The 15,867-nt window shown below is 36.6% G+C and overlaps 1 protein-coding gene across 1 annotated transcript in view; it reads left to right on the forward strand.

Annotated features, from left to right (window-relative positions):
* Nucleotides 1–15,867, forward strand: part of LOC108682264 (tyrosine-protein phosphatase Lar) — a 340,083-nt gene that overhangs the window by 305,545 nt on the left and 18,671 nt on the right. The window contains exons 22-30 of the mRNA XM_047879960.1: nucleotides 3,831–3,842; nucleotides 6,428–6,567; nucleotides 7,161–7,265; nucleotides 8,640–8,743; nucleotides 9,382–9,491; nucleotides 12,186–12,378; nucleotides 13,269–13,464; nucleotides 13,804–13,977; nucleotides 14,857–15,002. Of these exons, the coding sequence (XP_047735916.1) occupies nucleotides 3,831–3,842; nucleotides 6,428–6,567; nucleotides 7,161–7,265; nucleotides 8,640–8,743; nucleotides 9,382–9,491; nucleotides 12,186–12,378; nucleotides 13,269–13,464; nucleotides 13,804–13,977; nucleotides 14,857–15,002 (1,180 nt within the window). The remainder of the gene's footprint in view (nucleotides 1–3,830; nucleotides 3,843–6,427; nucleotides 6,568–7,160; nucleotides 7,266–8,639; nucleotides 8,744–9,381; nucleotides 9,492–12,185; nucleotides 12,379–13,268; nucleotides 13,465–13,803; nucleotides 13,978–14,856; nucleotides 15,003–15,867) is intronic.

Consider the following 15,867-nt stretch of genomic DNA (forward strand, 5'->3'; position numbering starts at 1 on the left):
GGGAGACCTGGATGCTGTCTTCACCATGCACTGCAACCACGACGTACGGTGGCCGGAGAACCATGCACACTCTCACTTATTCCAGCCAGACATGTTCAATAATTTTATTCCATCCAAACATGCCCAATAATTAACACGTGCATATTATTTCCATTACAGGAAGACATTTCATTGCCTACATCTTCTAGCCGTGTTCTCTTCTTTCCAGCACCTACGTACATCAGCCGCCTCTTTATATGACAATGTTAACATTACAAGAGCGAATTGGTAACTCAAACTAAAAGTTCATAGTCATATGTCGAGGGTGTCGTATCAATATATTTAGTTTCTCTTATTATTGGGGTATCTTCAATTGAGTAAATAATATTATTTATTGAAATATATACATTAACGGATTCACAAGCATTAGCAGTGCGTCAAAACTAGTTATTTTTATTCATAACTGATCCAAAATTACTAAAATTAAAAAAGCTCAGATTTCTGTGGCACGTAGGGAAGAAAATTCATCGGTGTTGTTATATAGGAAGACCATAGATTTAATTTGACAGCAACACCACGAGCCCCCACATGCTCTTGCAAACCACGGAACACTTGTAAGTAGCTCTGAACACCCGAGATTTTTTTGCCGAATATCTGAATCCACAACCCGTCCTACTCCTCCATATCCTTACATGGTCCTTCCATTCGTCTGTAATTTCTTCTGATTTATTCAAAACTTGGTTTTATTTCCGATGAAATCGATAAGTTGGGAACTGATCATGGTAATGTTTTGACAATCGAGCATTGCAGATATTTTATTTACATAGACCACTTTGAATTTCTGAGACTTCAGTTGATGTATATGTTCTCTCACGATTACTGTTATTCGAATTTTAATATTGTTTCGGTACACATCTTCTGGTGTTTAGTCCGAATTGATTTCGATCGACAGAAATGTTTATTATACATATTTCCGTTTTTCCCAGGAATTAGATTTGCTATTCACGTTTAAATAAGTTAATATTTCATTTTGGTCAATAGTAAGTTTTCTGTTCCCATCAATTTTATTATCACCCGATATCGATTTTTTTACCGTCCCCGACATCCATGCCCCAACGATGTACCCACCTATCCAGCCAACGCATTAATAAACGATGCCTGCACTAAACAACGCCTTCAAGCCACTAAATTTACAACTTTTCTTCCATAATACTTCTTATAACATGCTTATGCCTTCATTATAAACCTCCACAACGAACGCTCTTGTTTACTCGACGCTATCGCGTGAACTGAAGATGACCTAATGAACTAACAAACCTGATTCAACATTTATTTACATTGTACATCATCAATATAAATTTATATAACGTGCAACTTATCATACAAGGAGTTGCGCTCATTGTAATCCAGTGGTTCCCAACCCGTGGTACGCGCTTAGTTAAAAATTTATTTAGTTTTTATACAAAAAGTGTGTACCGTTTAGCTCAAGATAATCTGGTAGTTATTTGATTTTGTCACAAGCCATCAAGCATCAGTTTCACATTATGTTCAAAGAGAACATTCATTTACAGTGTTGATTGTCAGCCCGTTAGGTTTGATACTATATTACTAACATTATAAATTAGTGGCCAATGTGTTGTGTCTCTCTTACGGAATGGCACCGAATGTTTTTTTGCGGCCTTCCTACTTGTATCAGATCACCAAGTAAAAGTTATGACCAAAAAAAAGTTGGGAAACACTATTACAAGCGCTTCGTATGGAATGACAATGCTAATTCTTTACATTACCTTGAAATATATTTATAAATAATTTGAAATTTTCTCAAGTTCGAAACACTGGTTAGAAGTTTTCAGTTGAACTGACCTGTCACAGAAATACATGACATTCAGGCAATTCATTTCAAGACGCGTACATTTTTAACATTGTTTTTAGGATTGAATCGTTATTGAAATGAAGTGAGGTCTCTTCAGCTCTGTAGATAGCGTCGGAGATTCATTTGTAATGCTACCACGCAGTCAACCCACCACCATGCATACTAAACCGTTAAGCTATTGCATATACATGCAGTGTCACGCTTACATCTATTTTCTCAGATATTGACCTATTGTGTCTTCTTAACAGTCCGATGCATTTCTTTTCGCCTTTTTATAATGATGGGCTTTCTGATATGGCTGGTAATGCATCTGCTTTGTCATCGTTAGTCCACTATATCTTATTCCACATTATTTTACACTTCTACTGTTCTGTATCACTATTTTCCTCTTCATTTGAAGAGTGTTTTTATCCTTATTTTATGCTTTAGAGCTCCAATTTACATTATTTTACACTTCAACAGTTCCGTATCACTAGTTTCCTCTTCCGTTGGAGAGTGTTTTTATCTTTATTTTATGCTTTAGAGCTCCAATTTCTCTAAAATTTCTCTAGTTTATTGCATTTGAACAATTTTGACGGCCGTATCAGCCTGGCGTCTTTATTTACTATGTGAGCGGGCAGTCACAAACCAGAGTTGAACGATTCCTTTATTAAATCAAATTTATACTAATTTGCTTATAGCGACTGATCAATTTACCTTATGTATGTATGTGTTATTTACAACATTATGTCCATCACTTAGACTAGGAATATTATTTAGCCGAGATTTCGGTGTTATATAGAGCATTTTTGGTCTATATAAATGTCGCTGCAAAATAATTCAGCTGGTTTTATTCAGAATGTACTTAATTAATGCGCTTAGTATTCTATTAAGGCAAAATAGATAGTTATTTTCTTTTCTCTTTTGGCATGTTGAAACTGTAGATTATTGCATAAATTATCACATTTTGATTAACTTAACGACTTATTAAAGCATGAACCGCAAGAAATCGATATGATGCACTTAAATCAACGCACATACACTAAATAATTTGTTTATTTGTTTGTCTCTTCATTCTGTTTGCTTTAACTTCTTGGTGGTTTCTTGCTTCTTCTGTACTAACTTTTCCCATTGTGTGCGTGGATTTTTGACGCTGGTTAGGGGCCGTTATAGCTTCTTACATTAGTCATTTAAACAACTTGAAGCTTATGAATATTTCGGCTGTTATCTTAAATACTTAGCATTATTCATTGTTTTTGTATTGAAATACGAAAATAATATAAGAATACTCTCCCGTATTCTGAGGGCAAAAGCCTATCGAAAATGTATAAGTGTATAGATGTGTGACATATTTTCAGTAAATTGTTGTTATGGGAGAAAAATGAGAGCTATTCTCTTTCTTTCTTGTGATAAATTTTGAATGTTTTGGCTTGTTTAGCCAAGGATTTTTTAATTGAATCAAGATATCGCATTATTAATTTATTCAAAATGTAGTGGATTTGTTCAACCCAAGCTGCTATTATTTTACGTACATATATTGGGTATCCATGTCCAAAATCTTCAGTGTTTCCTCTGTCCGTTTTTTGATCATGGAGTAATCGTAGCTATCTTAGAAGTTTTAGACAACAATTCTGATTGTTTTATTATAATTTAGGGAAAATTTTACGATATTGTCTCCACGTCTTTTATTCTTCTCATTATATCTGTCCTGCCGTTTCTTCTTTCTCTCGCTTTCTTGTATGAGTAATTAGAAGTAGTGTTTACATTGTAGTCTATATATATCGACCCTTATTGCACCATCGACATAAACAACATAGAAGAAACTCTTGCATCGCATTAACTGAACAGTATATATACGCTCCCGTATTTTTAAAACGTAACATATATCTCCTCGCTGAACTTCCGTCTGCATCGCTTATTTGCTTATTGCCTAATGCTCATTGGCGTTATATTGATGGCCGTATTTTCTATTTCTTTCTCTCTCGCCTCCAAATGACAGCTAAAGGGGATGGTAAGTAAATTTTTTGATAAAAGTTATTAGAATACCACTTCATAGTCATCAGTCACGACTTTGTTTACTCCTCTTTTCTTTAAATGCAGTCATAAAAATATCATCCTATAGCACTTTTAGAGAAGCTTCAAGGAACTTTTCACCTGATTTTTCCCCGAGACCTGTTCACCCTGGACTATTAGTTCTGACTCTATTCTTCAAGCCGCTGTTTTTCATTTCTTTTCTTCTGTTTATTTGATATGACGCTGTAAATTAACTTATTAACCTGCTTTTGTCCTATCAAACTACCCTGCATGTGTGGCTTTTGTAGTCAATTTATCCTTAGTGTTAGAGCCCTAGCAACGCTTCCTGTAGAAAAATGAAAAAATTATTCATTCATATTCATTCAAAGAATTCACTCATGTTGAACTTTTTCACTCACTTCACTTGTTGTTGAAAGCCTACACACAAAATCAAACGTCTATTAGTTTCAATCATGATTTCCTAGTTTGAATCTCGATCTAAGATTCTTGTATAGAATTCATTTATGAACACATTCAAGAAAAATCTAACACAAATTAAACTATATTATTCCAACGTATTTATATCAATCGATGTCGCGGTGATAGCTCAGAGCTGCACGCACTGTAAAATGTAACTGACGTGATATATTTTCGAAGTTTGCTTAATTCTTTCAAATTATTCTCTCACGCAATAACTGAATAAAATAAACTTCCATATTTTCGATGAGTATGTTTAAATCACCATGAACATGATGTCTCATATTAGCGCCTATGGTATCGTTATCTAGACAAGACCGATACGGTCGTAAAACGTGTATGTGCACTTCATATATTCCTGTTATTCATTATTCCTTACTCGGCTTTATGTCAAATAGCTACAACTATGCCATCATCATTCCTCCTCCTGTTGATGAATATCTGATCAATTTCGCACATTTTTTATTCTTGAACTGCTGTTGAAATTTCAACCACCCTAACCTCCGAAACACCCTTACCCATCCATGCAGACCTCGGTACCCCTCACCTGCACTATTCTTCTTAGTTTTAGACAGCCAGTTTAATTAGAGAGAAATATTCCCCACAATTGATTCTATTAGATGCACTTGCTCTTGTTTCGTTTGTGACCAACCGCCTTATTGGCTTTGGTGTCACCTGGAGCCTCATATAGCCTTGTTATACCCGACGTTTTGGATACATTTTAAGCCTTCAAAGTTAAGTCGCCTGTTCCCGATGCTGTCACTTCATCAGGTATTCAACCAGAAAATGGTAATTTGATATAAATATTTGTTACATTTTTTGAACGATTTCGGTAACTTGGGTTTTACAAGTAAAAATTACTCAAATAAATTTGGAAAGTTTTACCGGAATGTTTTCGGAAGATTATACTGTGGGTGCCATCCATAGCTGTTATAAATAAATGAATATTTCTAAATTTGTTCTTTCACATATAAACGATGAATGCATTTAAAAGAAAGCGATGAAGCAAGTGATTTTTTTCTGATTTGTACTAATTATCAAATTGTGGTTAATAATTCTTATTGTAATTTGAGGGTCATCTGGAAGTGTTATTGGTTCATGGACTTGAGTTTACATTAATTGAAAATTGACATCAAAATTTAATTACTGATGACGCTACCGCCTGTCTGAACTCTTACACTATTTATATCTTTCTTAATTTCAGCTTATTAATCTATGGTTATGGTTCTATACATGACTTTATGTTGATTACAAGAGCAACTAAGCATTATTAAATTGTTAATTATTATTTTCAAAAAGACCAAATTGATCTGTTACTAACATGGTCGCGGGAATAACTCTCATCTCCTCGATTTCCCACAGCACATTATTCTGACATCTCTTACAGTTTTTGCAGCAGACACGCGGCACTATTTTCACTTGTATCGCCAAGCAGACTCATCAATATATAATCCACTACTTCTACCTCTACATCGTTAATGTACTACTTTTACCTTTATACTAATCCACTACCAACCAACGATATTTCTTAGCTGTGCCTAATATGTGGTCTCCTGTCTCATCATTGAAACCATTCAAATTGTCCTGCAAACAATATACGCGCATACTTATTTATTTGCCTTATTGTTGACTTTATTTTAAAGTCAGTTTTGTTCCATTCTTTTGTAGTGGGGCCCGATCGTGCAATGGTTAAGTCAATTCTTGTGTATCAAAACTCCTTCCTACATTTATTCACTACCAGAACAATACCAAATTATCTCGTGAAAAACTAGATTGCACCCATGCAAACGTTCATTAATTTTGAAGTGGCAGAAAAATGTATCAACAAGCTTCCAGTTTTTATTTAACTTTCTGTTTATATCTCGGCGTTACTACGTCTGACTCGGTGCTCGGTGCCTTTCTTTTTTATGCACCTCAGTGCCCGGCCTTGAATTTTTATTTAAATTTTTGTTTTTATCTCCGAGTTACTATGTCTGACTCGGTGCTCGGTGCCTTCCTTTCTTATGCACCTCAGTGCCCGGCCCTTAATTTTTATTTAAATTTTTGTTTTTATCTCGGCATTACTACGTCTGACTCGGTGCTCGGTGGCTTTTTTATGTACCTCAGTGCCCGGGGAACCGCGAGGCGTCGACGTGAAGGTCCTCAACAGCACCAGCATCGAAGTCAAGTGGAGCGCGCCTAGCGAGCGCGAGCGACACGGCATCATACGGGGCTATCAGATACACGTCCAGGCCGTCACGTCTAGTGTAAGCATCTCCCGTATACGTGTATTTTTAATTGTAATTTTGTAATTATGTCAATTGTGAAATATTACACCACTGATGATTTTTTATGTGCACTTTAATTGCGATCTTTGTCTTGTCCAGTAATCCAGTATTTTTCGACTACACCATTTTCAGCGGAGAGTAATGAACATATGAAAATGTTTTGTTTTGTTTATTAATTTTTCAATTTCTTATTTCTTGAACATCTATTGGCATCAATCTAATGATGTAAAGAATTTTTATAAGATGATATATATTAATTTTTAATTTTTTAACTTCTTATTTAGGGCTTCATAAACATTGACTGCCGTCACTCTAATGATGTACAGAATTTTTTAAGATGATATATATTAATTTTAAATTTTTTTAACTTCTTATTTAGTGCTTCATGAACATTGACTGCCGTCACTCTAATGATGTACAGAATTTCTTCAAGATGATATATATTAATTTTTAATTTGTTTAACTTCTTATTTAGGGCTTCATGAACATTGACTGCCGTCACTCTAATAATGTACAAAATATTTTTTTAATATAATATGAATTAATTTATTTTAATTTGAACTTAAATCCAGGGTTCGGAAGTTATCCCTCAGGGTCAGGGTCGCCCATACACCACCCACAAGGGGGACGCAACCTCCTACGTCATCACAGACCTGGACCCCGACACGCAGTACCAGGTGGGTCTAGTCGCGGGTCTAGTCGCGGGTCTGGGCGGGGGACCAAGTGGGTCTGGGCGGGGGACCAAGGTGGTCTAGTGTGGTGGCGGGCCTACACGAAGTAGAAGCGCTCTGCCTAGTCGCACTCAATCTTCACTCAAAATGCCGCATCAAAATATAAGTTATGCCTATTATTATGATGATATATTTTGCCAGTAAGATGTCATTGCGCGTTGATACAAAAATTAAATAGTGCGATACTCTTTCCCGGCTATTTGTGCTTGTAGTTTGTCCCGTCGAAAAGAATTTCAGTGAAATTGCCTACCGTCGCACCGAGCGACTCCAGAAAAAAATTAAAGTTTAATGTTTATTTGGGAGCTCTTGTTGAAGATCAGATAACTGTGAGACTCTCTTCACGTTTTTGTTTTTATCTCCGCATTACTACGTGTGACTCGGTGCTCGGTGCCTTTCTTTTCTATGCACCTCAGGGCCCGGCCTTTAATTTTTATTTACGTTTCTGTTTTTATCTCGGCGTTACTACGTCTGACTCGGTGCTCGGTGCCTTTCTTTTTTATGTACCTCATCAGTGCCCGGCACCTAAAATGGCTATTCAATTCGATACGTTATGTTTGTTTTTCTGGATCATCGTGGTTTGTTTAAGCGTGACGGGATCGCAATTGTGACCTCTGCACTTAATATCATACATATGGTTTATTTCTCTAATCTTAATTCTCGGGTGCTTAGTTATTTGCATCTGAGATTTAATTTAGTGTGTCACCATGAAAAGAAAAGAAGGTATAGCGTCATGCGTATTGATCATTCATATGTTAACTTCTAGCAAACATATGCTCCAAAGTTTTAAGATGAACCGATTAATCACCTAAAAACCTTCAGCAAAACATTCTAATTGTTAACTGGCTGATTATAACAAAGATTTGCCATCATATTGATTCGTATCTCAATTGCTGTGCATTTTCATCCTCCTTTCCAATCGCCCTCTCAGGTTAGGTTAAGTTAAAAATGTTAACTGGCTGCTTGTAACAAAAATTTGTCAGCATATTGACTGATTCGTATCTTAATTGCCGTGCATTTTCATCCTCTTTCTAATCGCCCTCTAAGGTTAGGTTAGGTTAAAAATTGTAACTGACTGCTCAACAAAGATTTGCCAGCATATTGACTGATTCTTATCTTAATTGTTGTGTTTTTCATCCTCCTTTCCAATCGCCCTCTCAGGTTAGGTCAAGTTAAAAAGGTTAGGTACTTCTTCTTTCTAATCGCCCTCTAAGGTTAGGTGGTTAGGTTAAAAATATTAACTGACTGCTCAACAAAGATTTGCCAGCATGTTATACTGATTCGTATCTTAATTACGGTGTTAATTTCCAATCGCCCTCTCAGGTACAAGTTGCAGCTCTCACCCGCAAGGGAGACGGTGCCAGATCGAACCCTGAAAGGATCACCACACCGGGCGGCGTCCCGAACAAACCTTTCATCACCGTCAAGTGAGTTTCAAATAAAATAAATAAAACAAACTTTTAAAAACCACGTTTTTTTTAACGGACAAAAAAGAAAAACATTTACTCTTACATAACATTTAAGTTATGTAAAATGTTATGTAATGTTGTTAAGGTTTGAATTTTTGATGACAGACACACACGAAACGAAGTCAAGAAAAACGTGGTAATTAATCACAATAATTATAGGAGTTTTGATCTTCTAAAAGATAATCGCTTTTCTCTGCGCTGTTTTAAAACTAATTTTAGTTCGATCTAATGACTGATTCTCTGCGATTAGTCAGATCGCAATACCAAGTATTAAATAGCTAATAAAGGAATTATTGTTGAATTAATCCCGTCAATCAGAACATTTATTAAGATGTCTACGACTCTATATTTTGTGCAATTTTCTTCCAATTTTTACCTTCGCTTGTACTTAAGAATAATTGTTACCTAATTTTAATGACATTCTTATCCATGTTCTAAGTTGATTAGTTCAGGGCACTTTTTTTCATTTTGAGTTCAGATGCATCTTAGCTTTAATGTCCATCGTCGTATTATGGAATTAACTAAATTTGCAGTTGAGTTATGAGTGTATGAATTATGAAATGTGTTGTTAACACTTAGCAACTTGTTCGTTACAGTGGCACAGTTGACAAATTCAGCGGCAAGTTGTCAGTCTACGTAGAGTGGGTGCCTCCAACTCAGCCCTATGGAGAAGTGCAGGGCTACAGACTGCGCTACGGACCTGTTGGTACGTCAAACTTCTTTGTATGTCAGGGAGATGTCTAAATTATTTTAGCGCATTTTCTCGTTTATGGAAAAAAGGCGCAATTGTGCTCGTCATGTCCGTCTGTCTGTGAGTTTGTCTGTCCGTCTGTCCGTGACTTCACGTTTTCGTCGACGATAAAATGCGCTCTCTGTCACTCATTGCAGTGAGTATTGAGTTTTATTTTTGGTATATTAGGTGCCTTTCTCTGCAATCTGAAATATGAATGGGTCACGTAGTTCAATTCGTGACACATTCTGTTACCCGCAGCACGCAGGACGTAGCATTGATACACCTTTTTGTTAGACCAAACTCTCAGGGTGATGGAGTGCAAAACAGTGAGAAGTGCATTGCTATGTGGACAATAAACCTCTCATTTCTTTGAGTTGTGGTAAAAGAGACATTCACATTTATTAGTTCCCTTGAAATTTAAAATTTCATCTTATTCGGCACAATTACTTAAGTTTTGCAAGACATTTTCTCCTATGTGATGCTTATTTTTTTATTTGTGTTTCAGGTATGGTTTTTCAGTTTTTTTTTTTTTTGTAAATCGCGTGTCAAATCGCGTTCTTGCTTATTGCCTTCATGCGCCTCGAACAAGTGAAGTCTAAATGTTGTGCTCCATGGTAAATCCAACCCATGGATTTGTTTTGTAAAAGAACTTGTCTCTATTCGAGCCGATCCCCTATTGCTGTTTCGTATTCTGTTACGCCTGTTGCTGTTCGTTCTACTACAATTATTGCTAGGAACTTTACTTTGGAATTCTTTCACTGCAATGGAAGCCGCCGACTGTGAGACTGCGACTAGAACTTAACATTTCGACGCTATAGTGTCCAATTCTTCTAGTTTTGTGCTTAACTTTTGCTCTCAAGCAATTAAAGAGAGAGGCTCCCTCCGTCGGCTGTGACGTGGCAAGTTTGTTTTCAGATCTCCTTTTTTTCATGGTGATATCGGTGTGAAGTTTCTCAGCTCGTGATAATTTTCTTGCGTAAATTCGGCTGCTGGTTGCTCTATTTTAATCATTATCATTATCATTTTTAATCAATCATTAAATACGCGTTGGCCTGCTGGTCTCGAACGATGTGCAAACTTCCTAAATTTCTGACTATTTGGCTTGTATGTGTAGATCGGGTTAAAAAGTTAATGATATTGGAATCGTTAATGAATATGAATAAAATGTGGAATAATCGACATGATTTTCTGTTCGAGATTATTATTTGAGGTGTTGCATTGCCTTAAGATGTTGACAATTTTTATTTTAATACATCTTGTAATAATTCATTTATTTACTACCTCAAATAACAGTATTAGGAAGAGAACTAAAATTAAATGCTTGGAGCTTTTGAGTCAATTATGGCTGAGAGCTCGTTAGCAGTCGATCGTACTGCGTCTTGCGATGCGAATTTCTACTTTTTTCTCCTAAGGACATTGCCGCGAGGCTCTTACCTTTAAAGGATCTAGCCTCTCGAACCTACAGAACCGTTAAGAACCTGCGCGGTATTCAGCTACCCGTCCATCCATTTATCGAGAAGTCGAAGAGAACCTTAGCCCTTGAGGCTAATAAAGCCGATTACTGCATTGCCTCGCTCCCTGAGTCTTGCTACGGAACTCCTGGGCTGGAGACAACTATAATCTCTGGATCAGTTTGTTGTGTTCTATTGATTGGCGGTCTCAGCTTGTGTCTCCGTATCGGCTCTGAATCGTCTCTGATTTGACTGAGACCAGAACGCTCAGTTGGACGTAACACTTTACCGTGGTCGTGATAGATCCTCGTTTATGTCTGTTTTTAAGTATGAATGTTGAATAAATTCATACTAGTGAGGGGAAAATGTTTTAATTTGAAATTTTTAATGCCAAAATATAAAAAAAATTTTAATAAGATGAATTAAACTATTAATTTTAAATAAAATAAGTTATTACTTAGTTCGATAGATCAATCTGGCATCTTCCATAATACTTTTTTTATACTTCTTGGCAAAATTTCTGTCATTTCTATAATTTGGATAATTCGTGTTAAAAAGTTCCTATAATCTGTTTTGAAATACAAAATTACTGATGCTCGTCTTTGTTGTTTTTTCGATGCCCTCGTGTCCAAGCACTTCGGCTAGTGCACGTTCGGTAGAGATCTGAATTTCTTCAAATTGAATTTACTGATGGAAATCGTTGCTGGAAAAATAATGCCAGAAGAGATGTTCGCTGCTAAACTAACGAATTAATGTTTTTCGCCTTATGGCTAATCCGCATTTGTTTTGATCACAACACTCTAATTTTGTTATATTTCACTCTAGTTATTTTAATCACTGAATGCTAAAAAAATCTCAATGGTATTTGTATGGTTTCTTGAACACAACACTCCAATTTTGTTACATTTCACACTAGTTAGTATGGTCACTGAATGCTAAAATAATCTCAATTTAACTTGTTAGGTTCAGGGGAGCCATTCCAGACCGTTCTTGATCACAACACTCTGATTTTGCTTTATTTATCACTAGTTATTTTAGTCACTGTATGCTAAAATAATCTCAATGGTATTTGTTTGGTTCAGGTGAACCATTCCAGACCGTTCTTGATCACAACACTCTAATTTTGTTCTATTTATTGTTTAATTTTATTTAATTTATTTACGGTTATTTTAGTCACTGAATACTAAAATATCTCGATGGTATTTGTTTGGTTCAGGGGAGCCATTCCAGACGGTGACGCTGCAAGGCAACACAATGTTGCACCGTACCCTAGACGAGTTGCAGCGCGGGGTGCAGTACGAGATAAGAGTCTCGGCTAAGAACAGACTGGATTACGGTGAAGAAGCTGTGCGTCTCTACAGCACTCCTGAGGCACCTCCATCTGGTCCGCCTACAAACATATCATACCGGTGAGATAGCTGACTTGTCTATATATAAATATATAATTCATTATATTATATAAATATATAGTATAATCAATTATATTATATAAACATATAATATATATACCTATATATAAATACTGTAAAATGGGATAACTTAGACCACTTTTTTTCTATAAATGATGCCATTTTTTTACTAGCTAAATTAAACTTGAATTGAAACATGCAAAATACAGGTCTATACTCTAGCTTCACTCACCATAAATTGCTGGCTCCTGCCTCTCATAGTCTTTATGTAATTTCAAAAACTTTTTTTTGTGGGTCACATTTTTAATTTTTTAACCTATTAGATATGCAAACTTTTCAAATCTTTCTATTGTGTTATGTAGCCTCAGTATTAGGCCTTTAATGCCCATTGACAAAATTTTTCTATGTCAAATAGTTTTTGAGTTGTGGGGGTTTTTATTAAAAAAACGAAAAGTGGTCTAAGTTACCCCGCCGGTCTAAGTTACCCCATTTTACGGTATATGTTTGATTGAAGACCAGAGCGTACTTTACGATCTCCAAGCACCGACAATAAATTTCGTTCGGCTAATTGAAAAAAAAAACAATAAGAAAATTTTTAATATATATGGATTGTATATGTGTATAAATTATCTGATGCATATCTGTACTTGACGAAATTTTTGACGAAAGGCAAAAATTAAGTTGAACAATGTTCACTTTAGGTAATTTGAATTTGATTGTTTCTCTCATAAATTATCTGATACATAAATATTTTTATGAATAGATATTTATATTTTTATTAATAAATATATTCATGAAAATTTTTCACAAAAGACGAAAATTATATTGAACAATTTTCCCTTTAAGTAACCTGCATTTGATTGTTTCTCTCATGGTCGTTACTTTATCAGCTATCAAACTCCCGGAACGATCGTGTTCACTTGGGACCCCCCAACGCCCGGTGAACGTAACGGTGCCATCATAAGGTACGACATTCAGTTCAAGAAAGACGTCTCCTTGAACAACGACTACAATTACGTTGGCAACACCACGCAAAATAAGAAAGTCTTCGATGGGCTTGACGAAAACATGCGATATGCCTTCAAGGTTCGTGATTTGCCTTCAACTGCAAAAATGCAATGCTATATGCCTTCAAGGTTCGTGACTGGATGTGTGATTTGCTAACCGTTGCTATTCGGATTAATTGGTGTTCTTTTGTATTTTAAAAATGCAGTTTTATCATTTTTGTCTTTTGCCTGATTTTATTTCTCGTTAATTTTGCTTTATTTCAATACTGATGACGCAATATGAAACGATTGTGCATTAACTCTTCGAGATTTAAACCTTAATGTCTATTGTCCCTGTCATTCTTCTCTGTTAATAATATATACAATATATACAATGATATATAAAAAAATTGTTAACGTTTGCGTTTTCCTTGTCCAGGTGCGAGCGAGCACGAACAAAGGGCCCGGCCCGTACAGCCAAGACCTGGTGTTCACGACGCAGCAAGACCTGGTGAGAGCGCCCGTCAACCTGCAGGGGATGGCCACCTCTGAGTCCAGCATCGAGATCTGGTGGGAGCCTGTGCCTTCCCATGGCAAACTCATCGGCTACAAGGTGAGGGAAACTTGTATGGTATATCATTCATAACAGGTGATTCATATCGACTCCTTTATTCATATCATGTGATTTATTTCGAGTACCCTTAATATAAATCTAAAGTTTAGTGACTGAATACTTTGTTTCTTGAATGGGGTCCTAAATTCGTTACTTTGGTTTGAATATTCTTTGCCTAGATCAAGCATGAATTGGGAGTTCATTATCTTAGTATGAATATACATTGCGTGGTTCAGACACAAATCGCCGGTTTATTATTTCCGTTTTTGTGTACACTGCGTTATACCTACTCGAATCGAATGTTCGTTGATTAAATATAAACAGGAAAGAACCTCATCATTTGTGAGTCTATAAATTCCTTGCCCACGATTCTATCCTTTGATCATTTCCTCGTTTCTGGTAACAGAGTGAGTTGTTAGAGTGCATTATTAGTAGAACCCATGGGTATTAGTAGAACACGGGTGGTCCAGAGGTTAAAGTTCAGAGTACCAGGATTGGCGCAGAGAGGCGCGGGTTTGATCCCAGCTCTGTGCGCCAGTTTCTGGTCAGAATCGGCGAGGAGGCCGGGCGGTTAAGCAAAAATAATTTGAAGCAGTAAGTTACGTGTTCAAGCCCGCAACATGCAGTGGATGTTCTGCGATGTTAAGAATCGGAGACAGACCTACGGAGTAATAAACGCTGAAATTGCTATATTATTAGCGCATTTTCTCATTTATGGAAAAAATGCACTATTGTGCTCACCATGTCCATCTGTCTGTCTGTCCGTCTGTCTGTCTGTCCGTCCGTGACCTCAAGTTTTCGTCGACGAGAAAATGCGCTCTCTGTCACTCACTGCAGTGAGTACTGAGTTATATTATTAATATTATTATTATTGGGCAGGTTTTCTACTCGATGTCCCCGACGCCCGACATGGAGGAGTGGCAGCAGCTACAAACGGCCGTCACGCACTCCGCCGAGCTGCCCAACCTCGAGCAGCACGCCGAGTACGGCATTAAAGTCGCCGCCCGCACCAACCAGGTGCCTATGTTTTATATAAAACAACGGCTATGTTTTATATGATTGCCACTATATAAAAAACGTCATATATGTTTTATGTGATGTGGGCAAATATTTGAAAAGTTATTAATGTTTGTTGACATTAGTTTGCATTAAAGTCGCCGCCCGCACCAACCAGGTGCCTATGTTTTTAGCGCATTTTCTCATTCATGAAAAAAATGCACTATTGTGCTCGCCATATCTGTCTGTCTGTCCGTCTGTCTGTCCGTCCATCTCTCTGTCCGTCCGTGACTTCACGTTTTCGTCGACGAGAAAATGCGCTCTCTGTCACTCACTGCAGTGAGTACTGAGAAATATTTTTTTTTATAAAACAACGGCTATGTTTTATATGATTGCCACCATGTAAAACATCGTATATGTTTTATATGATGTGGGCAAATATTTGAAAAATTATTAATGTTTGTTGACATTAGTTTAGGTGGCATGAAGTTAGTTGGTATTTTCTGTTTGTATCATGTTAAAAAACTTCATTTCTGTTTTTTTTCAAATTAGTTGAGCTGGCTGAAGTTAATGTGACCTTTCGCTGAAAAAGTTCATTGCTGTTTGTTAAAATTCTGTTAGCTGGCTAGAAGTTAATGTGGTCTCACTTTGAAAAATTTATGGCTGCTTGTTGAAATAAATTTAGCTTTCATGTTGAAATCGTTGTGGCGCTTAGCTTTTTTGGTCGCTTTAGGCATATTGTATATGTTGATTGGGTTGTATTCGTATATGTTGATGGGGTTGTATTCGTATATGTTGATGGGGTTGTATTCGTATATGTTGATGGGTTGTGATGCTACGCGAGCGATAATTCTGGCAAACGCAGCAGCCTCGCATATACCATTCCTAGTGAGG

Source organism: Hyalella azteca, unplaced genomic scaffold (genome assembly GCF_000764305.2).
Source record: "Hyalella azteca isolate HAZT.00-mixed unplaced genomic scaffold, Hazt_2.0.2 contig4316, whole genome shotgun sequence".
Lineage (NCBI taxonomy): Eukaryota > Metazoa > Arthropoda > Malacostraca > Amphipoda > Hyalellidae > Hyalella > Hyalella azteca.